General features: G+C 46.6%; 3 protein-coding genes and 2 non-coding genes across 5 annotated transcripts; 2 read left to right on the forward strand and 3 right to left on the reverse strand.

Moving 5' to 3' along the window:
• Positions 1 to 1,653: 1,653 nt before the first annotated feature.
• On the forward strand, positions 1,654 to 8,651 carry RhiXN_08251 (Multicopper oxidase; the record flags this gene model as incomplete). Its single annotated transcript, XM_043328067.1, has 37 exons — positions 1,654 to 1,737; positions 1,806 to 1,833; positions 1,890 to 1,969; positions 2,020 to 2,069; positions 2,129 to 2,179; positions 2,231 to 2,295; positions 2,351 to 2,367; positions 2,415 to 2,560; positions 2,612 to 2,700; positions 2,758 to 2,845; positions 2,899 to 2,947; positions 3,004 to 3,014; positions 3,062 to 3,158; positions 3,216 to 3,273; positions 3,322 to 3,381; positions 3,434 to 3,453; positions 3,514 to 3,550; positions 3,608 to 3,615; positions 3,673 to 3,780; positions 3,840 to 3,987; positions 4,037 to 4,273; positions 4,331 to 4,359; positions 4,413 to 4,503; positions 4,558 to 4,574; positions 4,636 to 4,713; positions 4,770 to 4,781; positions 4,837 to 4,875; positions 5,563 to 5,664; positions 5,937 to 6,061; positions 6,112 to 6,175; positions 6,236 to 6,275; positions 6,340 to 6,401; positions 6,452 to 6,568; positions 6,625 to 6,903; positions 6,959 to 7,081; positions 7,131 to 7,319; positions 8,343 to 8,651. 37 exons carry the CDS (start codon positions 1,654 to 1,656, stop codon positions 8,649 to 8,651), a joined length of 3,207 nt encoding a protein of 1,068 aa, XP_043183452.1.
• A 657-nt stretch (positions 8,652 to 9,308) lies between these two features.
• Positions 9,309 to 9,410, reverse strand: RhiXN_12422. Its single transcript has one exon. It is a non-coding gene; the product is annotated as a tRNA-Leu (tRNA).
• Positions 9,411 to 10,292: 882 nt separating this feature from the next.
• On the reverse strand, positions 10,293 to 10,374 carry RhiXN_12421. Its single transcript has one exon. It is a non-coding gene; the product is annotated as a tRNA-Ser (tRNA).
• Positions 10,375 to 10,662: 288 nt separating this feature from the next.
• RhiXN_08252 (COP9 signalosome complex subunit 5) lies at positions 10,663 to 14,755 on the forward strand (the record flags this gene model as incomplete). Its single annotated transcript, XM_043328068.1, has 18 exons — positions 10,663 to 10,802; positions 10,872 to 11,038; positions 11,240 to 11,313; positions 11,421 to 11,549; positions 11,615 to 11,802; positions 11,850 to 11,925; positions 11,983 to 12,091; positions 12,256 to 12,358; positions 12,408 to 12,531; positions 12,719 to 12,914; positions 12,965 to 13,151; positions 13,200 to 13,217; positions 13,265 to 13,343; positions 13,391 to 13,719; positions 13,771 to 13,896; positions 13,945 to 14,050; positions 14,099 to 14,340; positions 14,395 to 14,755. The coding sequence occupies 18 exons, from the start codon at positions 10,663 to 10,665 to the stop codon at positions 14,753 to 14,755; spliced, it is 2,754 nt and encodes a 917-aa protein (XP_043183453.1).
• Positions 14,756 to 18,205: 3,450 nt separating this feature from the next.
• Positions 18,206 to 18,736, reverse strand: RhiXN_08253 (transcription initiation factor IIA subunit 2; the record flags this gene model as incomplete). Its single annotated transcript, XM_043328069.1, has 4 exons — positions 18,206 to 18,364; positions 18,423 to 18,482; positions 18,548 to 18,635; positions 18,699 to 18,736. 4 exons carry the CDS (start codon positions 18,734 to 18,736, stop codon positions 18,206 to 18,208), a joined length of 345 nt encoding a protein of 114 aa, XP_043183454.1.
• Between the last annotated feature and the right edge of the window lie 355 nt (positions 18,737 to 19,091).

Genomic DNA, 19,091 nt, shown 5'->3' on the forward strand with positions numbered 1-19,091 from the left:
CCCGATATTTCCCACAGAGGACCAAGTGTACTGTTGAGCTCACATGCTCGCTTCTCTCCACCATGCCTACACTTTTCCCCTAGACCTCAGGTATTAGTTTGTTCGGTCTTTTGGGGTGTTAAATTGTAACAGTTAGCTTCAAGTTTTGTCTCATCGCAAACTTTTTACGAGGCAGTCCTCTTGCGGCATATGTGTGACCACAAGCATGCACCCATATGTCCTACCATTTAATTTGTGATTCAACGCGCCGATTGTAGCATACTTGAGCTTTTGGTGGAATCACTACGGTAATTGATTTTTTCGATTCTTTGGGATGACCTGTACCACACCTTTGTCGTAGGGGCGAAGGGACGGTGAGACTACTATCCGTCTTTGGCTGGTACGAATCGCTGTTTCATGAGATTAGACACTCCGAGGGGATAAATAGAGCTCAAAACGAGGGCATTAGGTGGGTTAACAAAAGTTCTAATAGGATAAAGACGCCTTGAGGTTTCTTTTCCTTCATATCTGAGTTAAGATTGGATATGCATAGACCTGATTGGTTTAAGTGCCATATGCGGGACTATATATTACCATTAATGGCTGTGTAAGACCGTGAATGTTACAGTGTTACAGTACGGATGACTACTTTCACACTGCGTCACTGACGGTGATGCTTCACATACTAAATGTTTGAAATGCAACACGCAAGGTTTTCTCTAAAAGGACCAAAATAGATAGTTTCACTATGGCTCCGACACTGTGCTATACTATACTCTACTCTAGACATCGACTGACCTTGCCAATGAATCAGAGATCTCTCATTGGACATCCGGTTTCTCGGAATGCACCTCGTTATCAAATACTCGGATGATGGTCGGCCTCTGTGTGGCAAATTTAGTTCTATAAAAATCAATGTTTCTTGGATGGAGCCATATTGAACCTGGGCACTCGATAGATCCTTAATGGTCTCAGCTGAGCTCCTCAATAATGACTATTGATCGATCTTTTCCCTTAGGCCTTCAACTTGCGGTTTTCGCACAATTGCGACATAGCCTCTTGGAGTGGTGGCTCAATTATGTGCGAAGCTTCCGCAGTTGTGATTACCGCTCAGTATGCCACACACCATATTTTGGGAAAAACTGTCGTTTAACGGTGTGCACCTATCCATGTTGAACAGTAGCGCCTCATGGTGATACCCAGAGGAAACGATCGTGCTCACAATTTTATTTGCTGGAAGCAACTGCCATCTCTTGCGATTCTGTGCATATTCGGAGCATGAAATTGTTCTATTGAGACTTCGACGCATCTCGTTATTCGATTTCTTCTCGAATGATTTACGTTGATATCGGCACATTCAAACTTGGTATTGTGCCTTGCAATATGAACTCGTCACCGAATCAGAATCAACCTTACTAGTGCGTGCTCCAACCCCTTGATGGGAAACGTTTTCGGTGACTCAGAACGGAACTGAGCATCCACCGACCATGGCCAATCCTATTTAGCCCAACAGAGACTCCCACCAGAAATAGCATCAGCCTTGGTTCCTTCCTTTGCACTGGTTTTGCTTGTCTCTCACTCTTTACACTACCTCACGCATTACTATTAGTCTTTTACACCACCACTACCTAATTCCTGGTCTACATTCACTATCATATATCACATTGCGTCTTAATGCGTATATCTACCTTGTTCCCGACGGTCGCTCTCCTTTGGGTCGCTCTGGTGGATGCCAAGTTGGTCAAGTACACCCTCACGGTGAGTTCTTCAATGCTTGGTATGAGTCGTATGACCCGCTGACAGTCGCCAATGGACATGTACATTAGATCACTAACGGCACTATCTCCCCTGACGGTACGAAAGTTTAAAATTAATTGCCAAGGTCTGTGTTTTTCTAATGGATCATATAGGTAACCCTCGAGGAGCATGGCTAATAAACGGCCAAACACCTGGACCACATCTAGTGTTTGATGAAGGGGACCAGGCTGAAGTGAGTTATTAAGATGTTATTCATACCTTTTTCTGAATTTTATCCCATAGATTCGAGTTATTAATCATGGGTTTGAACCTACCACTATTCACTGGCATGGGTGGGTCAATGCTTGGAATCGGTCACCGGCACGTAGGCTCAACTGTTTGCCAAAATTAGGATCGAGCAGAAGGGAACACCTTGGTCCGATGGTGTACCAGGCCTTACTCAGTATGAGAATCATTCCTTGAATAATGTTCAGTCCACTAAACTTTCCCAAAGATATCCCATATCAGTCGGACAGGATTTCATCTATCGGTTCAACCTCACCCAATATGGCTTCCACTGTATGTTCAGTTATCACACCGCTTACAATTACACTAAATGAGCTGTTTATATCAGGGTATCATTCGCATTATGTGAGTTTCAAATACCATTTTGAATACCTTGAATTAACGCTAGGCAGAAAATGCAAATGGACGACGGTCTCAAAGGAACTATCTTTATCCGGCCAAGACCTACCCGTGCCAACCCGTTCAAACAAATTTCGACCAACCCGGATACAATCAAACGCCTCGAGAAGGCAGCTAATAATGCGCTGATGTTCAACACGTAGGCCAACCTGCTGTTGTGCATATATCTAGCTGATCTATTCTCGAATAGTTACGATTACAAGCACTACATGTCTGATTGGTGGATGTCTGAATGGAAACGAACTGGAATCGAGCAGCTCTGCGTTGATAATATTCTGAGTGAGTCAAACAAGTTATTGTTATATTTCAATGAGACTGAGAAAATGTTGGCGTTAGTTAATGGCAGAGGACAAGTAGCTTGCCCCAATAAAGCAATTGTCGAACCTTTGGTTCTCGACGTTCAGAAGCCCCTCACGCCCAAAGGGTATGTATTCAACCGGGTTATCTCACACCAAAGCTAATCCACACATACACCAGATGCATGTCTCCGAACAATACAGTTATGTATCCTTTCTCAGACTCGAAGGTATGTCATCAATATATGAAGTTATCTATCTATATGCTGAACGAATTGAGTTTTAGCCTGATATTGTGTAAGCTCTTCAACAACGAATCGAGGCAAGTTTATTGACTTTCGTAGATCCTCGAAGGTGTTTTATGAATGCACCAATACTACTACTAACCTCCAGCACTGGGTTGTTAACAAGAACGATAAGTGGGTCGCGTTCAACTTATTGGTGAGGAACAAGATGACCATGCGCTGGCGAGTAACTTATACGATTTTTGGTTAAAAGAACAGTGGGGCCCTCTGGGATCTGCGGGTCTCTGTCGATTCTCACACACTTTATATCTGTGAGCGACTACTTATTAGTCAATTACTTGTGCTCATACCATCTTAAGACGCTGCGGATGGAAATTATGTCAGGATTAAGAAGGCGAACTCTATCACCATCCCTGTCGGTACGTAGCTACACGTTTCTGGTGGCAGTTCTTAGTAACAATGTCCCATCAGGGGAACGCTATTCGTTCTTTGTTAAGGCATGAGGCCCGTGGCATTTTCATGTTTATTTACTGATGTGAAAACTTCCTTAGCTTGACCAACCTGTTGATGATTATGTAGTACGGGTCGGTAAGTGTTGAGGATTGACATTGGAAAGGATTAGCTTTTGATTGATTCTCTTTACAGCCGCCGCTGTTAGTTCATGTCATAACAAAGCCTTGTCTAAGCTGGCGACTCATTTTGCCATCTAGGTTGTCCCCCAAATGCAATCCGGCTTTGGTGTATTGTCTTACACTAAGAGAGGCTCGACCACTGCAACTGGACCTCCAGTCAAAACAACCCCCACCGCCAAGAGCCCCGTAGGTTTATTTAACTGAGCGAATTTAGGGATTTTTCACTAAATAACAGCCTTTCATAGTTTATTGATTATGTCGGAAATATGCGAGTTCTTTTCTCAGAAACTCTTCTATGGAATGCTGAGGGTCTTATTTTTTCCAGTATTAATAACGGGACTGACCTTGCTACTCATGCGCTTGCTCCTTACCCCGCTAATCCTCCACCCCAAGGTTTTTCATCCCTCTATGATATCCTATTGTTTTCTAATATTATTATTAGGGCCTGCTGATCGCACGATTCGCCTTAATGTCGAACGCCCTGAGGAAATGGAATGGACTTTGAACGGTGTACCTTGGCACGAACATAGCGATGATACAATCCCTCTGCTATTTGACCCTGCCAGCTTTTCGCACCTGGATAATCGGACCCATTTCTCCTACCCTTACGGAACTCTGGTCGATGTCATTATGGTCATCAATGCGGGTAATCCAGCACTCCACCCTCCTCATCCTATGCGTAAGCAGTTGGCTTTACTTTTATACGCTGTGAAATCGATACGTAACTTTACTACAGACAAACATAGCAACAAGGCTTGGTTTTTGGTATGCAGCATTATGTTTGAGTGAAAAATGTGCCCAATAACAGCGGTTCTCAGGGATCTGGTACTGGCGACTTCCCTTATGAAACTATTTATGATGCCATTCAAGCAAACTATACAAACATCAACATTGTCAACCCGCCTTATCGTAAGTCTGATTTGTTGGTTATTGCGCATACATTTAATTCATTTTTCCTGATAGGTGATGATTTCGTGACGGTAAGGATGGGCGAAATCAATAGACGGATAACACGTTAATCTTACTTGATCAAAAACCTAGCCCGTTGATCTTACTGGAAAGGCGTGGGCGGCTTTTCGCTATCGCGCTGAAGACGTCGGCCCTGTTATTTTGCACTGCGTGAGTTATCTCATATCTCGGCGTAACACTCGGATCGCTGACATCATACCCTGCAGCACATCGATCCCGTAAGTCTGAAATAGCAAGCGCCTTAAACCTTGGTCTCACCCTCTTACAATGTAGCACCTTGCCACTGGAATGGCCGTGGTATTCATGGAAGCTGTAAGTTAACGTCAAATTATTCGCACCTTTAAGGTTAAAGTTAATACGTTTTGCTTAGCCTGAACGACTAAGAGATGAGTACATTCCTAAATACTATCTTGGCCGGAACAAGCCAATTGTTTGATCTCGTGGAGTATCTTGTGACGTCTCCGTTGATCTCTGCTGGTATCTTGTAATTGAGTTGGTCATATGGTGTTTATTCGAATTAATAATATGCTTCTGCCATTTCTCACAATACTGGCGTTACTGTGATGCTCTCAGCGGCCATTTACATGGTTATAAAACCAAGCTTAATTAAGAGGACTAAGAGGTAGAGCATTCGAACAATTATACTTTAATTTATGCGGTATCAGAGAACTCTACTGGATTTCAGGCTATTGAACTCGAATACGTAGGAAAGGAATCCAATGGGCCAGCATCACTTCTCTGGGCGTTTTGTGGAGTTCCACTTGCGGTGCTATACGACTATCCCCATGGTTTTGCAACCCCAGCATCGGCCCGACACTTGTTCACCAGACACTGTTGACGACATCTACTCGAACTTCTCTTCAATCGTGTCAAGTGGTCCAATGCTGCGAAGGCTAAGGTAAGGATGCTGGTGAGTCCTCACCTTGTAGGGTTAACCCATTCTCCAAATTAGCTACTGCTTAGCACGGTATATGTACTAATATGTCTTAATGAAACTAGCAGCTGCTCATTCAACAAACGAAATACGATGGAGCCACCCACTACCGGCAAATTTTAGACGTCAATCGTGCCACGGGTCTACCCGCCATGGCAAAATCACCGGTCTGCGACCTGACTTGGCACCCACATCACTGGCCACGTCATGCAGACCGGCGAATACAGCAAGCATGAAGTCGGTACTGGTGGGGAGGCTCGATTAAAATCGATGCATCGTAGCTAGCCACCATTATCGTCCCAACACTATGCCTCAGTCGATTCAACGCATCATTCGTGTAGGGGTTATTGGCGCAGAAGTGGCACAAACGATACATGCAAGTAGATTATTGTCTAATCTTGAATAAACATTGAGATAACATGTATTATTGCTCTACTAGCTACCCACTCTTCAGCTGCTATCCCACAAATTCAAGGTGACAGCCCTTTGTGACGTATCAAAGTTATCGCTTCAACACTGTGCAGCCAAATTTGGAGTTTCTTCTGATGATTTACATGAAAATTCGTAAGTATGTCTATCGAACTCTGTTTCATAACTCTAATATAATTCGATAGCTTGGATTTGGTGAAAAGAGATGATGTTGACCTTGTTGTTGTCCTCAGTGGTGATGAATACCATGTGGGTCCATCTTACTTTGTAGACCACGGGTAATTCCTCAGTTTGGACACTATTTCTCAGGCCCCTTTAGCAATCCAAGCGGCTAATGCTGGGAAGCATGGTGGGTAGCTTCATCATTGCCTTTCGTTTCGCGCTCTGATATACTTGAATAAGTGTTAATCGAGAAACCGATGGTGTTACTGATGAGGATGCAGACTCGGTCATAGCTGCGCAAAAGCAGAATAACGTGGGTTAAATTTAAACAAAACCTCTGACCGGCACTCACTTCGGCGACAGGTGATCATATTCGTTGGATATATGAGGCGTTATGCACCTGCCTTTCTGGAAGCCGTTAAAATCGTACACAACATGAATAAGATTCAGTATGCTCGTGTTCGAGACATTATTGGACCGGTTAGCGTTGCCTTTATATGCGAGAAGAGCTTGCACTCATTCTCTGCTTGGATCAGAATAAATTCTTCATAGATCAATCCGGGACTTTCCCTGGACGCTTTGATGATTTTTCTCCGGAATTTAGTGCCGATCGCGTTGGGCGTGCTCAGACAATCAGTAACACGGCTCTCGGCGCTCAGCGCGCCAAAGACTCGGATAAGGTGTTTACATACCGTCTACTCGGGGGGTTAGGCTCCCATGATCTCTCGGCGATGCGGGAGCTACTGGGTCCTCCGAAGCGATGTATCGGAGCCGGGAAGATCACAGATGGAATGTTTATTACAGCTCTGTTCGAGGTAAGCCTCATGATAAGTATGCTTGAGATGTAAATCTACTAATATCCTCCGAAAGTATGACGGCTTCATGACGACATATGAAACCGGTATCGATACTGTGGGAAAATTCGATGCACACCTTGAAGTATATGGTGACGGCAAACGGGTCAAAGTCACTTATGACACCCCTTTTGTGAAGGTAGACTTATTAGCCTGAGCTACCAATCGGAGACTGACAAGATCATTAGGGGCTTCCTATCACTTTGACTGTTTCTGAGAATGACCCCAATGGTCATTACCATGAACGAATAATCCGCCCAACGTATCAAGATACATATACATGCCAGTACGAAGCACTATACGATTCTGTTGTGAATGGATCGACCGTCAAAACTACCCCAGAAGATGCAAAAGAAGATTTGAAGATATTCAAGAAGGTGATCGATGCCTTGTATCCGTTGGAAGGATGAACGGGCGCTTATAAGCCGTGAGGCCCTGACGCGGAATTATTAGGTACCTATCGGAACCCATCTCTCCGGCCATACAATGTATTATCTGCTCATCCCACTTGTGGCTGAATAAAAACTTAAATTCGAATCCCACAATAGTTACTGGGGAACCAGAACCAACTACGTGTCGGGGACGATAACGATATAAACAGCTATCTGCTAATACAACAGTCTTCCATATGGCCTTTATCTTAACTTCGGCCTCCTTTGCCGGTACCGGCAAGCGATATTTTGCGCGGTATGTCTACATTCCCGATTGCTCTTTTAATAATCCGGCTGAGGCTGATGCCCCACATTACCTCAATGTACTTGGGGGTGTCTGCCACTTTGTATGATCCAACGGCCCGGACATGCTGGCAGTTTGATGGCATGGGGTGACAGGGTTATCTCTGTCTCGACTCCGTTACATTGGCTTAGCTGCCCTATAAAATTGGATGGTAAAACCTCATCCCGCTTTCCAGGCCCTCTTGTCTCCGCCTTGATTAATAGGCACCATGGAAGTACTTTCATCCTGCCAGTCCCTATTCTCAATTGACGAGAAAATCTGTTACGATACTTTGGGAGCGGATTCTGTACTAGTCTACTATTACCAGCTCGCTGTTGCACTAATCCATGGATCTTATTCTAATCGTCGACCGAGCCTCCCCACGGAACTTGTCCTGCATATATTCTATTTTGCTCGGCTCGTTTCTCCCCGCCCAAGTCCGTTCCTCTCTAAGCGTTACACATGCGCTCGTCCTGTTCCACCTCCACTTTATCACGGATTTTTTCGACTTGCGCGGCTACCTCTATCTAAAGCACCCCTAGTACGGACTCCGAAACTTGATTTCTCTGGAAAAAGAGAGGTGGGAAAGATTGGTATTGTCGTGAGATATGCCGGAGATGATATGCACGTGGTAAAATTGTCTATCGTTATCATTGTCGGCATCATTAGCTGACATGCGGGAACAGACAACTAGCCAATGGAGCGATTTCTATCTTCGTATTGTACGGTCAAACCAGCATGATACTTGCACCCGCTCCGATGGCTCCGAGTTATTTTGGCCGTGTTTTGATTCGACAAGTTTGGTCTCCTGCCAAGATGGAGGGCGAAGAGTTGTCGATAAACACGATGACATTTGGCGTTATTTGTTGCACGGAGATCAGATCGAAGTTGCGGTGCAGACTTACGCCGGAGAAATCCAGGTAGACAAATTCGATGCGGTGGTAAGGGTCTACGAGCAGTGGGAGCCTGAGCTCGAGACTCTTGCGCGGTTGTAGATTGCGCCGCATACAAGAGTTGGTTTTTTCGCTTATTTGAGGTTTCGATCTTGTAAAGTATCCACTTGGTTGTAAATTAGTTAGCACTTTGTGATTGAATTGGTACCAATATTATCGTTTTTACTTGTACACGTAGCTAGCTCTGTGATGTACTCGTGCTGACATAAAGTATGTGAACACGATAGATTCACTTGTGCTCTATGACTATCCTTCAAGTAACCTGTAACTCAAAAGCCAACATGGTTTTCTGTATACATTATCTAACAGGTACTTGCCTTGATTGCAATGAAAGACATCTGAACGTCCGAAATACACGCCACAGCGCATATATCTAGAGCGGCCAACGCTTTATCTTTTCAAATATGTAACCATAGGTTATATGATTGTGTGTTCTTCAGAAAATGCACGAAAGCGAAACTGAAAGGGCTGAGAGGGTTAAAAATATGAATTCGATCTTTCGCTGATCGTCAATTGTAATACTAGGCCGATCAGATTGAATTGGAACAAAACGGAAGAACCAGCACTGTGCAAGTATTCACTAGCCCGAATATCGTGTACAGAATAGCTCCGAATTTAAAGGGAAGTCCACAGCAAAATTTTGGCTTAGCCCGCCAACCAAAAAGATCCGATGGGCTATTGTGAGCCAGTACATCACAATGACGAGGGTGGGATTCGAACCCACGCTCCGAAGAACTAGATTTCAGCCGTTTGTGATTAAACACCTTAGTCTAGCGCCTTAGACCGCTTGGCTACCTCGCCTTGATTTCTATACCGGGAAGTACATCGCCGAAGGTGGGGGTTTCATTGTTGCCTGTAGTAAACTCATTCGCGCAGCAACTTATGGTTATGACCAAGGCCGCTACCCAATGACTCGAAATGTAGCATATAGACGGGACTGATACATTGACGGGAATATAGAGGGATGATCTTAGGAGAGGGATGAGAACGTGAAAGCAGTGGGATATGAGAGTGTAAGATATTGAAGTGTGTCCTGAAGGAAATGCACTTTTAGGTCGGCTACCAGCTTACGCCGATTATCATACAAAATGACAATATATTGATATATTATGTGGGATGCTTCAAAAACATGCCGGAGGATGGGCGGGCCACTCGGTGAACGTAGGTTCGATCGGCGTGACTTTGGCACCCCTTGGCATATACCGCTATCCATATAAAGTTTGAGTACGTATATGTGTCAAAGATAAACGATTTCAATCCAAAATTAATGCGGTAGGATGCTGTTCCATACAAAGAGTGTCGCTGCGATGCCCAGCAGAGCTTTTGTGACGAAAACATCCATTAAATAGACTCTACAGTACATGTCACTCATGCAATGTAGTTAGGGATAATTATAAGCCTATGCAAACTAGTTTGGATAAAATTTACGTCGTAAAAGGACAGGGTTTCATAACCTTGGGATCGTAATTTGGAGGTTATCAATCAACAGGTTTACCCCGCATAATCTTCTCACAAGTGACCCATACAGGCCATAGTTATCTCGAGTGGAACGTTGTAATTGCGAATGGCCAGGAAAAGCGTACCAAAATTATGCATCATAACTTTAAGCCGTGCCTTCAAAAACGCCCAAGTCCACGGAAATAATGCTATTATTGTGGTCACGACAAAAAAGACCGATTGAAGCGACGACTGTAGGACTCGAACCTACGCCCTCAGAGAGGAATTGATTTCTAATCAATCGCAGTAACCACTTTGCTAAGCCGTCTTGAAGATGCAGTGCTTTTGAAGGTCCAATCTTGCTAATGAGTTTAGGGCTCGTCTCCTACCGATACCACCTGGCTCGCACAATCCCTCCCCGTCGCCAGTGGGTTTGGGTAACATGATATCATTTCTAGCAATTTAAGGCATGCAGCATCAATGAACGCGGAACACCCTTTACACGTGACTTACTCCCACACTCATCCCGATCAACCCTAATTATCTCCACCTCCCCGCTCCCATAGCGCGACGCGTCCCGCCACCACCGAGCGACAAGTCGACTCGGGGAAAAGCCATGAACTCGGATACAGATACAGCGTTTAAAACCTTCTCGCTCGCCAACGACGTGCGTGAAATAGACGCCGCGGACGAGATATTAGTGTACGATAAAGCCGAAGCTGTGAGGATCGACAAGGAGGCACCATGGAAGAAAGAGTAAGTCTCGTTTCCTTTCCCAAACCGATGCAAGCACGATTGAAATGATTGGCACTGGTGGTTTCGCAGCCCACATTACTTTAAAAAGGTGCACATTTCGGTGATTGCGTTGATCAAAATGGTCATTCACGCGAGGTCGGGAGGGATATATGAGATCATGGGTATGATGCAGGGAAAAGTCCGGGCGTCAGATCGGAGCTTGGTCGTGATGGACTCGTTTGCGTTGCCTGTCCAAGGTGGGTCTAGTCTTGATTGAGTCTTGTTCTTTTTTGGAGAGGATGGGGAAAAGGCGTGGCGGGGATGTGGATCTTGGTGTGGCTAGTATAATGGGGGAGAGCGGAGGCATTTAAGAGTTGTGTGTTTGTGCTTTTGGTGGAAAGAGTGGCTCTTGGGTAGAGGATAAAGGAACGTGTGGCTAATGGCCATTTGTGGACTAGGAACGGAGACGCGCGTTAATGCCGCGAACGAGGCCAACGAGTATATGGTTGCATTTCAGCAAGGTTCGGAAAGGGTGTGTCATTTGCGACTTGAAATATCTTTATTTCCACAGTCTAACTACATATTCGTCCATCTCCGCGCAACCTTTATACTCCAATTACATAATATACCTCGCCCCAGGCCGGCCGATTGGAAAACGCGATTGGATGGTATCATTCCCATCCCGGGTATGGGTGCTGGCTTTCGGGGATCGACGTGGATACTCAAAGCACGAACCAAAAGTTCCAAGATCCGTTCGTGGCTGTTGTGGTGAGTCTGACCACCCATTGTCCGCTCGCACCGGTCTCTGATTCACCGGTGGCTCGGGGATGTAGATTGACCCGAACCGGACGATTTCTGCCGGTAAAGTGGATATTGGTGCGTTTAGGACGTTCCCTGCGGATTACAAGGCTCCTGCGAGTGAGGTTGCCGAGTACCAGTCGATCCCGTTGAGTAAGATTGAGGATTTCGGTGTGCATGCGAATAGCTATTATCCGCTCGAGGTGGAAGTGTTCAAGTCCAAGTAAGTCGGGGCAAGTCAAGAAACTAGTGTACTAATCTGGGTCACAGACTGGACAATGAATTGCTCGGACGGCTATGGAACAAGTACTGGGTCAACACCTTGAGCCAAAGCCCGCTCATCTCGGTAGGTAGATCCCCCGCACAGAAAGACCTCCAATGTTCTGAATAGACTATGGTACAGAACCGAGCGTACGCGGTCTCGCAGTTGACCGACTTGGGAGCGAAGCTCGCCAAGGCCCAAGGATCACTCACGCAACGAGGGGCGGCGGCGGGGAACGCGGCACTGGCAGGTAGGTCGTGTGCTTTCTCCACCGATCGCATTTTCGCCCCCCCTGACTTGGATGAGTTGCCTTTTTGGTCGTGTGTGCTCACGTGTGGGCGGATATATAATTTTATGGGGACTGAATTGGACGTGGATGCGTACCTCCCTCGCCCCTATGTTGGCGGAGAATAGGTATCCCCGAAGAAGTGCTGGGTGGGCGCAAGGGTAAAGCGAAGAGCGGAGAAGAAGACAAGGGGCGCGAGGAGAGTGCGTTGAACAAGGTGGTCAAGGATAGGTGCGTCATATTGAGTTGGGTATTTGCATTTCTCTGATGTCGGCCGCAGCACCAAGATCGCACGCGAGGCACAGCACGGACTGATCGCGCAGGTGCTCAAGGATATTGTGTTTGGGACACGTCCCGGCGAAGAGACGCAGACAGGGGGGATCGAAGCGCGGGTGGCAGGGGTGGTAGGGGGTGCAATGTAGATTAGATTAAAGTGAATGAATGGCACCGCCACCGTTGTTTGTGACTGTATGCATCGAATCGGGGGGAGAAGCTGCCCGACTTGGGGGGTGGGATATATAAAGGGGTTCGGAGGGCGGCTAAGAGAAACGGTGTTCTCCTTCCAGACTTGCGATGGACGCGGACATGCAGATTGCATCGTACCCACAGCTGCAGCTGATCCAGCGACAGCACTTGCAGCGGATGCAACAGCAAGCCAGCCAGGCGCCACGCTCGCTGCTGCTCTCTCCGACGGACATGAACCCCTGGCGCGCGTCGGTCGGTGCTCCTGCCCACGGCACTGTCGGTACCTTTGCCGATCTCTCTGCCAGTGCTGCCTTGCCCAATCGTAAGCCTTGATCTCACGCGTATAATGACATGTGCTGAGCTCCCATACAGCTGCTGCCCTTGCCCAGCGCGTGGGAGGACGCACCGATCCGCTGTTTAACCCCCAGAACACGTCGAATGTCTACATTAATGGTCTTCCCACGTTCTTCTCCACTTCGCAGCTCTACGACTTGTGCTCCGAGTTTGGCCCCATTACCAGCGTGCGCACTTTTGACCGTCTCAACACTCCTGAGCCTTCGTGAGTCTATGCTGCATGTTTGAGATGTTTATCTGACAAGTTATCCAGTACTTATGGGTTTGTTTTGTATGTGGTTCGAGTCGTGGCTGTATGCTCTGCTGACGCGTGCTTAGGTTTGCGGACATCGAATCGGCTCGTCGTTGCATTGTCGCCCTTCGCCAGTACAGCGATCTTCACCCCTCGTTTGCCAAGGTATGTTCGCAAGTACGAGTCGCGGCTTGTACTCATCTACGCGTCAGACTCAGAAGATTCCCCAGTCGTCGACCGACTCTCAGCTGTCGGATGCATTTGAAAAGCGCATGGAGCGTCTGAGCATGTTTGACCAGTCGAGTCGCTTCCTGGCTGCCAATGCTCCCCAGCCCATTGCATCCCGTAGCGCTCCGATGGCTCCGTCTGTCCCGGCCGAGGCTGACGATTTGGCGTGGCGCGCACGCGTTGTGTCTGCCCCTGTTGTTCTCCAAGGTCCCAATCCTCGTCCCAAGTTTTCCAATGGACGCTCGTCTTTGGAGACGGTGCTCGAGGATCCAGCCGTTCCTCAAGAGACTCCTGCTGATGTGTTTGTTGAAGGGTAACGTCGGTCTAGTTGCATGCATACGCTACATGGCTGATGTGCATTTAGGTTGCCGGTCAATATACAGCGCTCGGAGCTCGATGTGCTATTTGCTCCGCACAGAATTTTAGACAATCGTGTGTGTCAAATGGCAGGTCCCCCCGGCATGCCTAATAGTATGGCGGGTGTAATGAGGTTCGTATTCGTCTTGGATAAGTGTGATTTTGCTCATGCGTTGCACAGACTTCCGTCTCTGAGTGCGGCCCGGGATGTTGAAGCTCGCCTCAATGGCTGGCGTCTCAATGGCTGGTCTTATGATCTCAAAGTCGTGGTGATTGTGAACCAGAATGTAGGTACAGCTTTTGCCCCGTGTTGACACTTGCTGACTCTTTTACAGGATGAAGACAATGACAATCCATTCGAGGTTCAGCCTGGTCGTGCTCCAGCCCCTGCTGGCCGGTGGCCCACCATTGGTCTTGGCGTTCCTCCCATTCGTTCTGCCCCACAAGAGATTGCCGGCCGCCGCATTTCCTCGATGCCCACGGGCTCTAGCGCCGGCATCGGTACAATGGCAAGCATTCACGCTCCTCGGCTGGAACAAGGTGTACCGGCTCGCAAATCGTCGGCAATCCAAGTTCGGTATGCTTTGATTGAGTCTTGAGAAGATGATGAATGATTGACGCGAAGCATTAGGGCGCCTCCCCCGATTTATACCACTGGCATCGGGGCCGTGGGCTCGGAGCGCTCGAGCCCGATTGGTTCGGACCGTCATGCTCAACCTCTCCAACTTGACGCTGCCTTTTCTCCTCGGTCTCCGACTGGCTCTGGAAGTGACGGTAGCATGAGTCCGGTATCGCCCGCGCTTACCTTTACCAGCAGTGGGCGTACCCCAACTATGACAACCATTGCAACTCCACGCCATGATGACGAGAGCAAGAATGTCCGCGGCGAAGGTGCAAAGGAAACCGGACTGGATCTGAAACTCGACGTCGAGGAAGGCGAGGAAGGCGAAGTGACGGCCCGGGCGGTTGGTCTGGCGGGGCTGGACGAGTAGACTCGTGCCCTGGTGGCCGAATCTTTTATGACTGGACTCTGTTTTCGGATACCTCTGCTCGCTCTCGCTCGTTTGCTATCGCGGTTGTGCCACTCTCTCTCCCCGCTCTTTCCCTCCCACGCTTGGATTTTTATTCGTTTATATGGTACCAGTACATGCGTACGACAGACATGCTCATGCCCAACGTGTTCAACCCACATGATCATGCTCACGCTCAGATCCAAACGTCTTCCCTCCCCTCCTTTTTTGTTCTTGTTGTCGTTTGGCTTGTTCTTGTAGTTTTTGTCCGTCCTGTTTCGTTTGTTACTATACTCGAATGTATGCGGATCCCCCGGGTCTGTCTACATGTAAGAAAAAATGGAAACTTGTCCTGCGCCTATGGTATTGCGAAGTAGTTGGCTTGCGTGGTTCCTGGATGGATTGGGAGTCTGGGGTACTCGATTTGTGGCGCGAAGATCATTTGCCTTGTGGGATAAATTGTGATGACCAGAGAAGGAAGGCTTCCTTGTGTAGATCCTTTTATGTTTCCAAGACAGACGCTGTTCATCCTTTGTTTTGATCGGGGCTATGGAACCGAACCCGAGTATCTTGCACAAACTGTCGTTGATTGGCGAGAAGTCGAAGCGCGCATGTGTGGTGCCATGGCCTTGGAGTCTAAAGTCTACGTGTGTGTTTGCCTGGATCGCGAAGACCAACAGTGTCACAAGAATCCAAGAACCGTCCTGTTCTTTTTAAATTAATCAAGTCGATAGAAATTTAATTATGCTAGCCCCACAGAATTCGTCGTGTCCAAAGTAGAACCGAGAGCTCTTTTGAAACAATCAAAACTGGTGAAAGAGCGCATCATCTCGTACGTTCGAAGAGCGGCGGAATTAAATACAGTGTTATATGTATGCTCTTGTACACCATCTGTGTTGACATTCTTCAAACTGATCGAGATAGTCTTTCTTAAAATTTTCCAATATTTGCGAGAGGTTGCGCCCAGGTGAGTGACGCGCCTGTCGTCCCGTTTTAAGGGGTCGTGGGAATTCATTCGATGTTTGCCGAGTCAAGGCATCCTACTCGATCTTTCTTGACGGCAGAATGGCGCGTGATGAATGTACGAGTCAACTTGTGCCAAACACCATGGTGGCTCCCATGTCATCTTTCTTCTAGTCATATTTACTCAGACTATATGCGTTGCACATTGGGAGTATGTGAGCCGCGCCGCGCAGAGGCATCATATGCGGGGAGGAGGTTGCGGTCACGTGGATTAGCCAGACATCATTTCCATACTGTGACCTCGGAATGGCGTACTGGGCGCAAGAATTCAGTCTGTCCATTGTGTTTTTCAGCACCCACTTTCCATCTTTCAACTTATGCTGCATAGTTAATTTTTTTTTACTTACATATTACCCGTCTTATTATTATATATCCCATTCTTATCATATCGCTATTTATACTCACTTGGACTGTTTTATTCGATACGCATAATGTACATAGAGACCTATGCATTCTTCCAAGTATTCCCTGCCCTTACTCTTACACAATCGAATGTGTTACGATGTTGTTGTTCACTCGATGGCCACGGGTTCATCGCGGTACATATTAGTACTGTAAGCCCATATACATTTGTTGAACAAAATGCCGTAGATGAGCGGTTGGCGCGCCAGCCCCCCTCTCTTCCGCCCTTGTTCTTTGGTGATTGATAACCGTAGTTTTCATCAGCATGGTCATTTTGAAGGGGTTTTTGTCGCCGTCTGGACAATAGGATAGCTGAAATCTCGGTTTCAGTCACTTTGGCTGGAGCCTGTCGGCGAACATGGAGCGAGAGTGTACTATGTAGAGTGTCGAACCACACGGTACTAATTTAAGCTCGATCTATTAGAGATAAGTTTCACGTAGCGTGGATATATAGATTAATGAGCATATAGACTAGGAGGGCTAGGATAGGCATGGTGAGAGATTTTCGATTTCCTGCGGTTTACACACGCCTCGGTTTACTTTCAGCGCTGTCCCAGAGTGATTGTAAATCAGGTGCATCGTAACACACAAACTAGTATGTTCACCAATAAACGAGTCAATTATATAAGTGTGGGTCTTTCAGGGGTCAATAGTATCGGAAAAACCGAGTGTAAATAACCAGTAGCAGTTGATACTATGAAAGATACCTATATTATTTTTAATAATTAACAGTAGCTTAGGATTGTTATGGAACGCAGGTTCCGTGGAGGCATCGTGTTCACCTCGATTGTCGCCCAGATGTCATGTGGAAGTTAACTCTCGGTTGGTTTCTTCCTCTCTTACGTTGCCAAAGGTGGAGGAAACTACTCCGCCGATCGCAAGGCAATTATTTTCCGTGTAGTGGTTGGTGAAAGCTTAGTTGGAACATTATCAATCCGACTGAGTATGCGTTCTCCGCAGACAATACTGAAAAAAGAGCAAAGCAGATTGTCCCTAGTATGTCTACTCAAATCATGGAACGTACACCACTTGATCAGATTATGAATATCATTTGCTCCATTCTCTTATCATCGGAACTTGACACTAGTAATCTCACCTTGATGCTGGACTTAGCAGACTTTGGGCCTTCTTGGTAACACTATTAGAGAGTCCAATAACTGCATGCATGAGAGACTGAAGCGTGGAAGCGTGCTCTTTACAGCGACTACAAACCCGCCAAACGCCTTGAGGCTCTCATTCATTGTAGTCTAATTGCCGAGCCCTTTGATTTACTCGTTCCATTCCGTGCCTAGTATTATTACTGAATCATTCCCCGACCGAGCTTCTCGTAACTGGTAAATCTCACATGGACTTTGCATGATTCCATACAGCTATTATATTCCCTCGGCCTTCGTGCTAAGATTTCTGTGGCCTTAATTCTCCCGTGCCATTGACTATTAATATGACTCTGATCAACGTCCATTAAGCGGGCAGAGATCAATCAGAGTCCATGCTCAGGAACGATCAAATAAAAATCTCCTAAAAATAGGTAGGACCAATAGCTTGACCTCATAGTGCGGACCTCGCGAACGTAGAAACTCAGGATTTTGCTATGTCCGGTATTCTGATAGTAGTGATGCCAATGGGAAATAGAAGTTTCCCTCTGTGGCAGCAGAGGAACTAAGCGCCAGCCAAACCACTTACCCCTTCAGCCATCAATTGGGTTCATACATGATAGATTCAAGGGGTAGCTTTCCCTTGCATGCACAGCTTCGACACTTTAGTTGGATTAACCAACTCCCTCGAATCCCAGTCGTTAACTTGCTCTGATCATGGCTGCGCTTTGTAATAATCATGGCGCAGAGCTATCTAGTATATTTAGAGCTACAGTTAAGAACATCCAGGTTGTGCAAACGATCAAGTATCATGTCCAAAAAGACAGAAGAGCAGAAATGTACTCCTCATTATCGCCAGGGGAGAAACACCAAACTACGAGTTGAAAGGTTAATGCTATACCTGTAGCGGAGGCTATTGTTTCTTCCCCGGGTCCTGCGCTTCGCCATTTTTGCATGCAACAATCTTGATCTTTTGAGCGGTAACGACCTCATTGGACTCCATTTTGAAGTTGGCCCCACGGACAATGAATGTCCAAACTTCATCACAAAGGCGGTACGTAGATAGATGACCCTAGTGATGAAAGAGCTTTTTTAGGTAGGAGTGTTTGAGCAACGGCGGTCGCACTCACCTTGAGGTTTGTCTTCACTTTGACATGCTTTACAAGTGTATCCGCCAATGACTTATCAAACTATTCGAATACAGCGAAGCGATCAGAGATGCAGGTTAATTATCTACAACGATTCCATTACTTACTTGAGCCAAGACCTTCATTGCCAGCTGAGGGGTGATACTACCGCTGGTAATGAGTTCATCCAAAGAGTCGGTTAAAGCGATTCCAATGCTAAAATCATCCTAAAAATTGAGGGATACCCTTTTCGACGTATTCTGGCACTCTCAAACTCACGAAGAACCACGGTAGAACTCATAGTACGTCGAGGCCATAGTTCTTGATGGTCGTTGATGACTGAGCAACAAGGAATCACGTGACATTTATGACCAGGCTAGATGACAAACGCTGTCCAACCTCTTATGGGAGGTAAAACCCACCAGGCTCATTTCCTTAGCACGTTCTCATTTTCAGATTAAATGAATCACCGTTTCACTCATATCTCTCTCCTAGGAGTTAAACGCACAAAGCTAGAGAGTGATGAGACACATGTAATAACGTAGTGTATTGATCCTGAACCCTCCGGGAGATCCAAGATCTTATGGAAGGGTGATGAGAATTAGAGAAAGTAAGACCTATTAACTTCAGAGACTTCCTTGAGAGTTTATTTCATTTTTCTTCCTAGTTTTA

The sequence above is a fragment of the Rhizoctonia solani genome, chromosome 10, assembly GCF_016906535.1.
Source record: "Rhizoctonia solani chromosome 10, complete sequence".
Taxonomy (NCBI): Eukaryota; Fungi; Basidiomycota; class Agaricomycetes; order Cantharellales; family Ceratobasidiaceae; genus Rhizoctonia; species Rhizoctonia solani.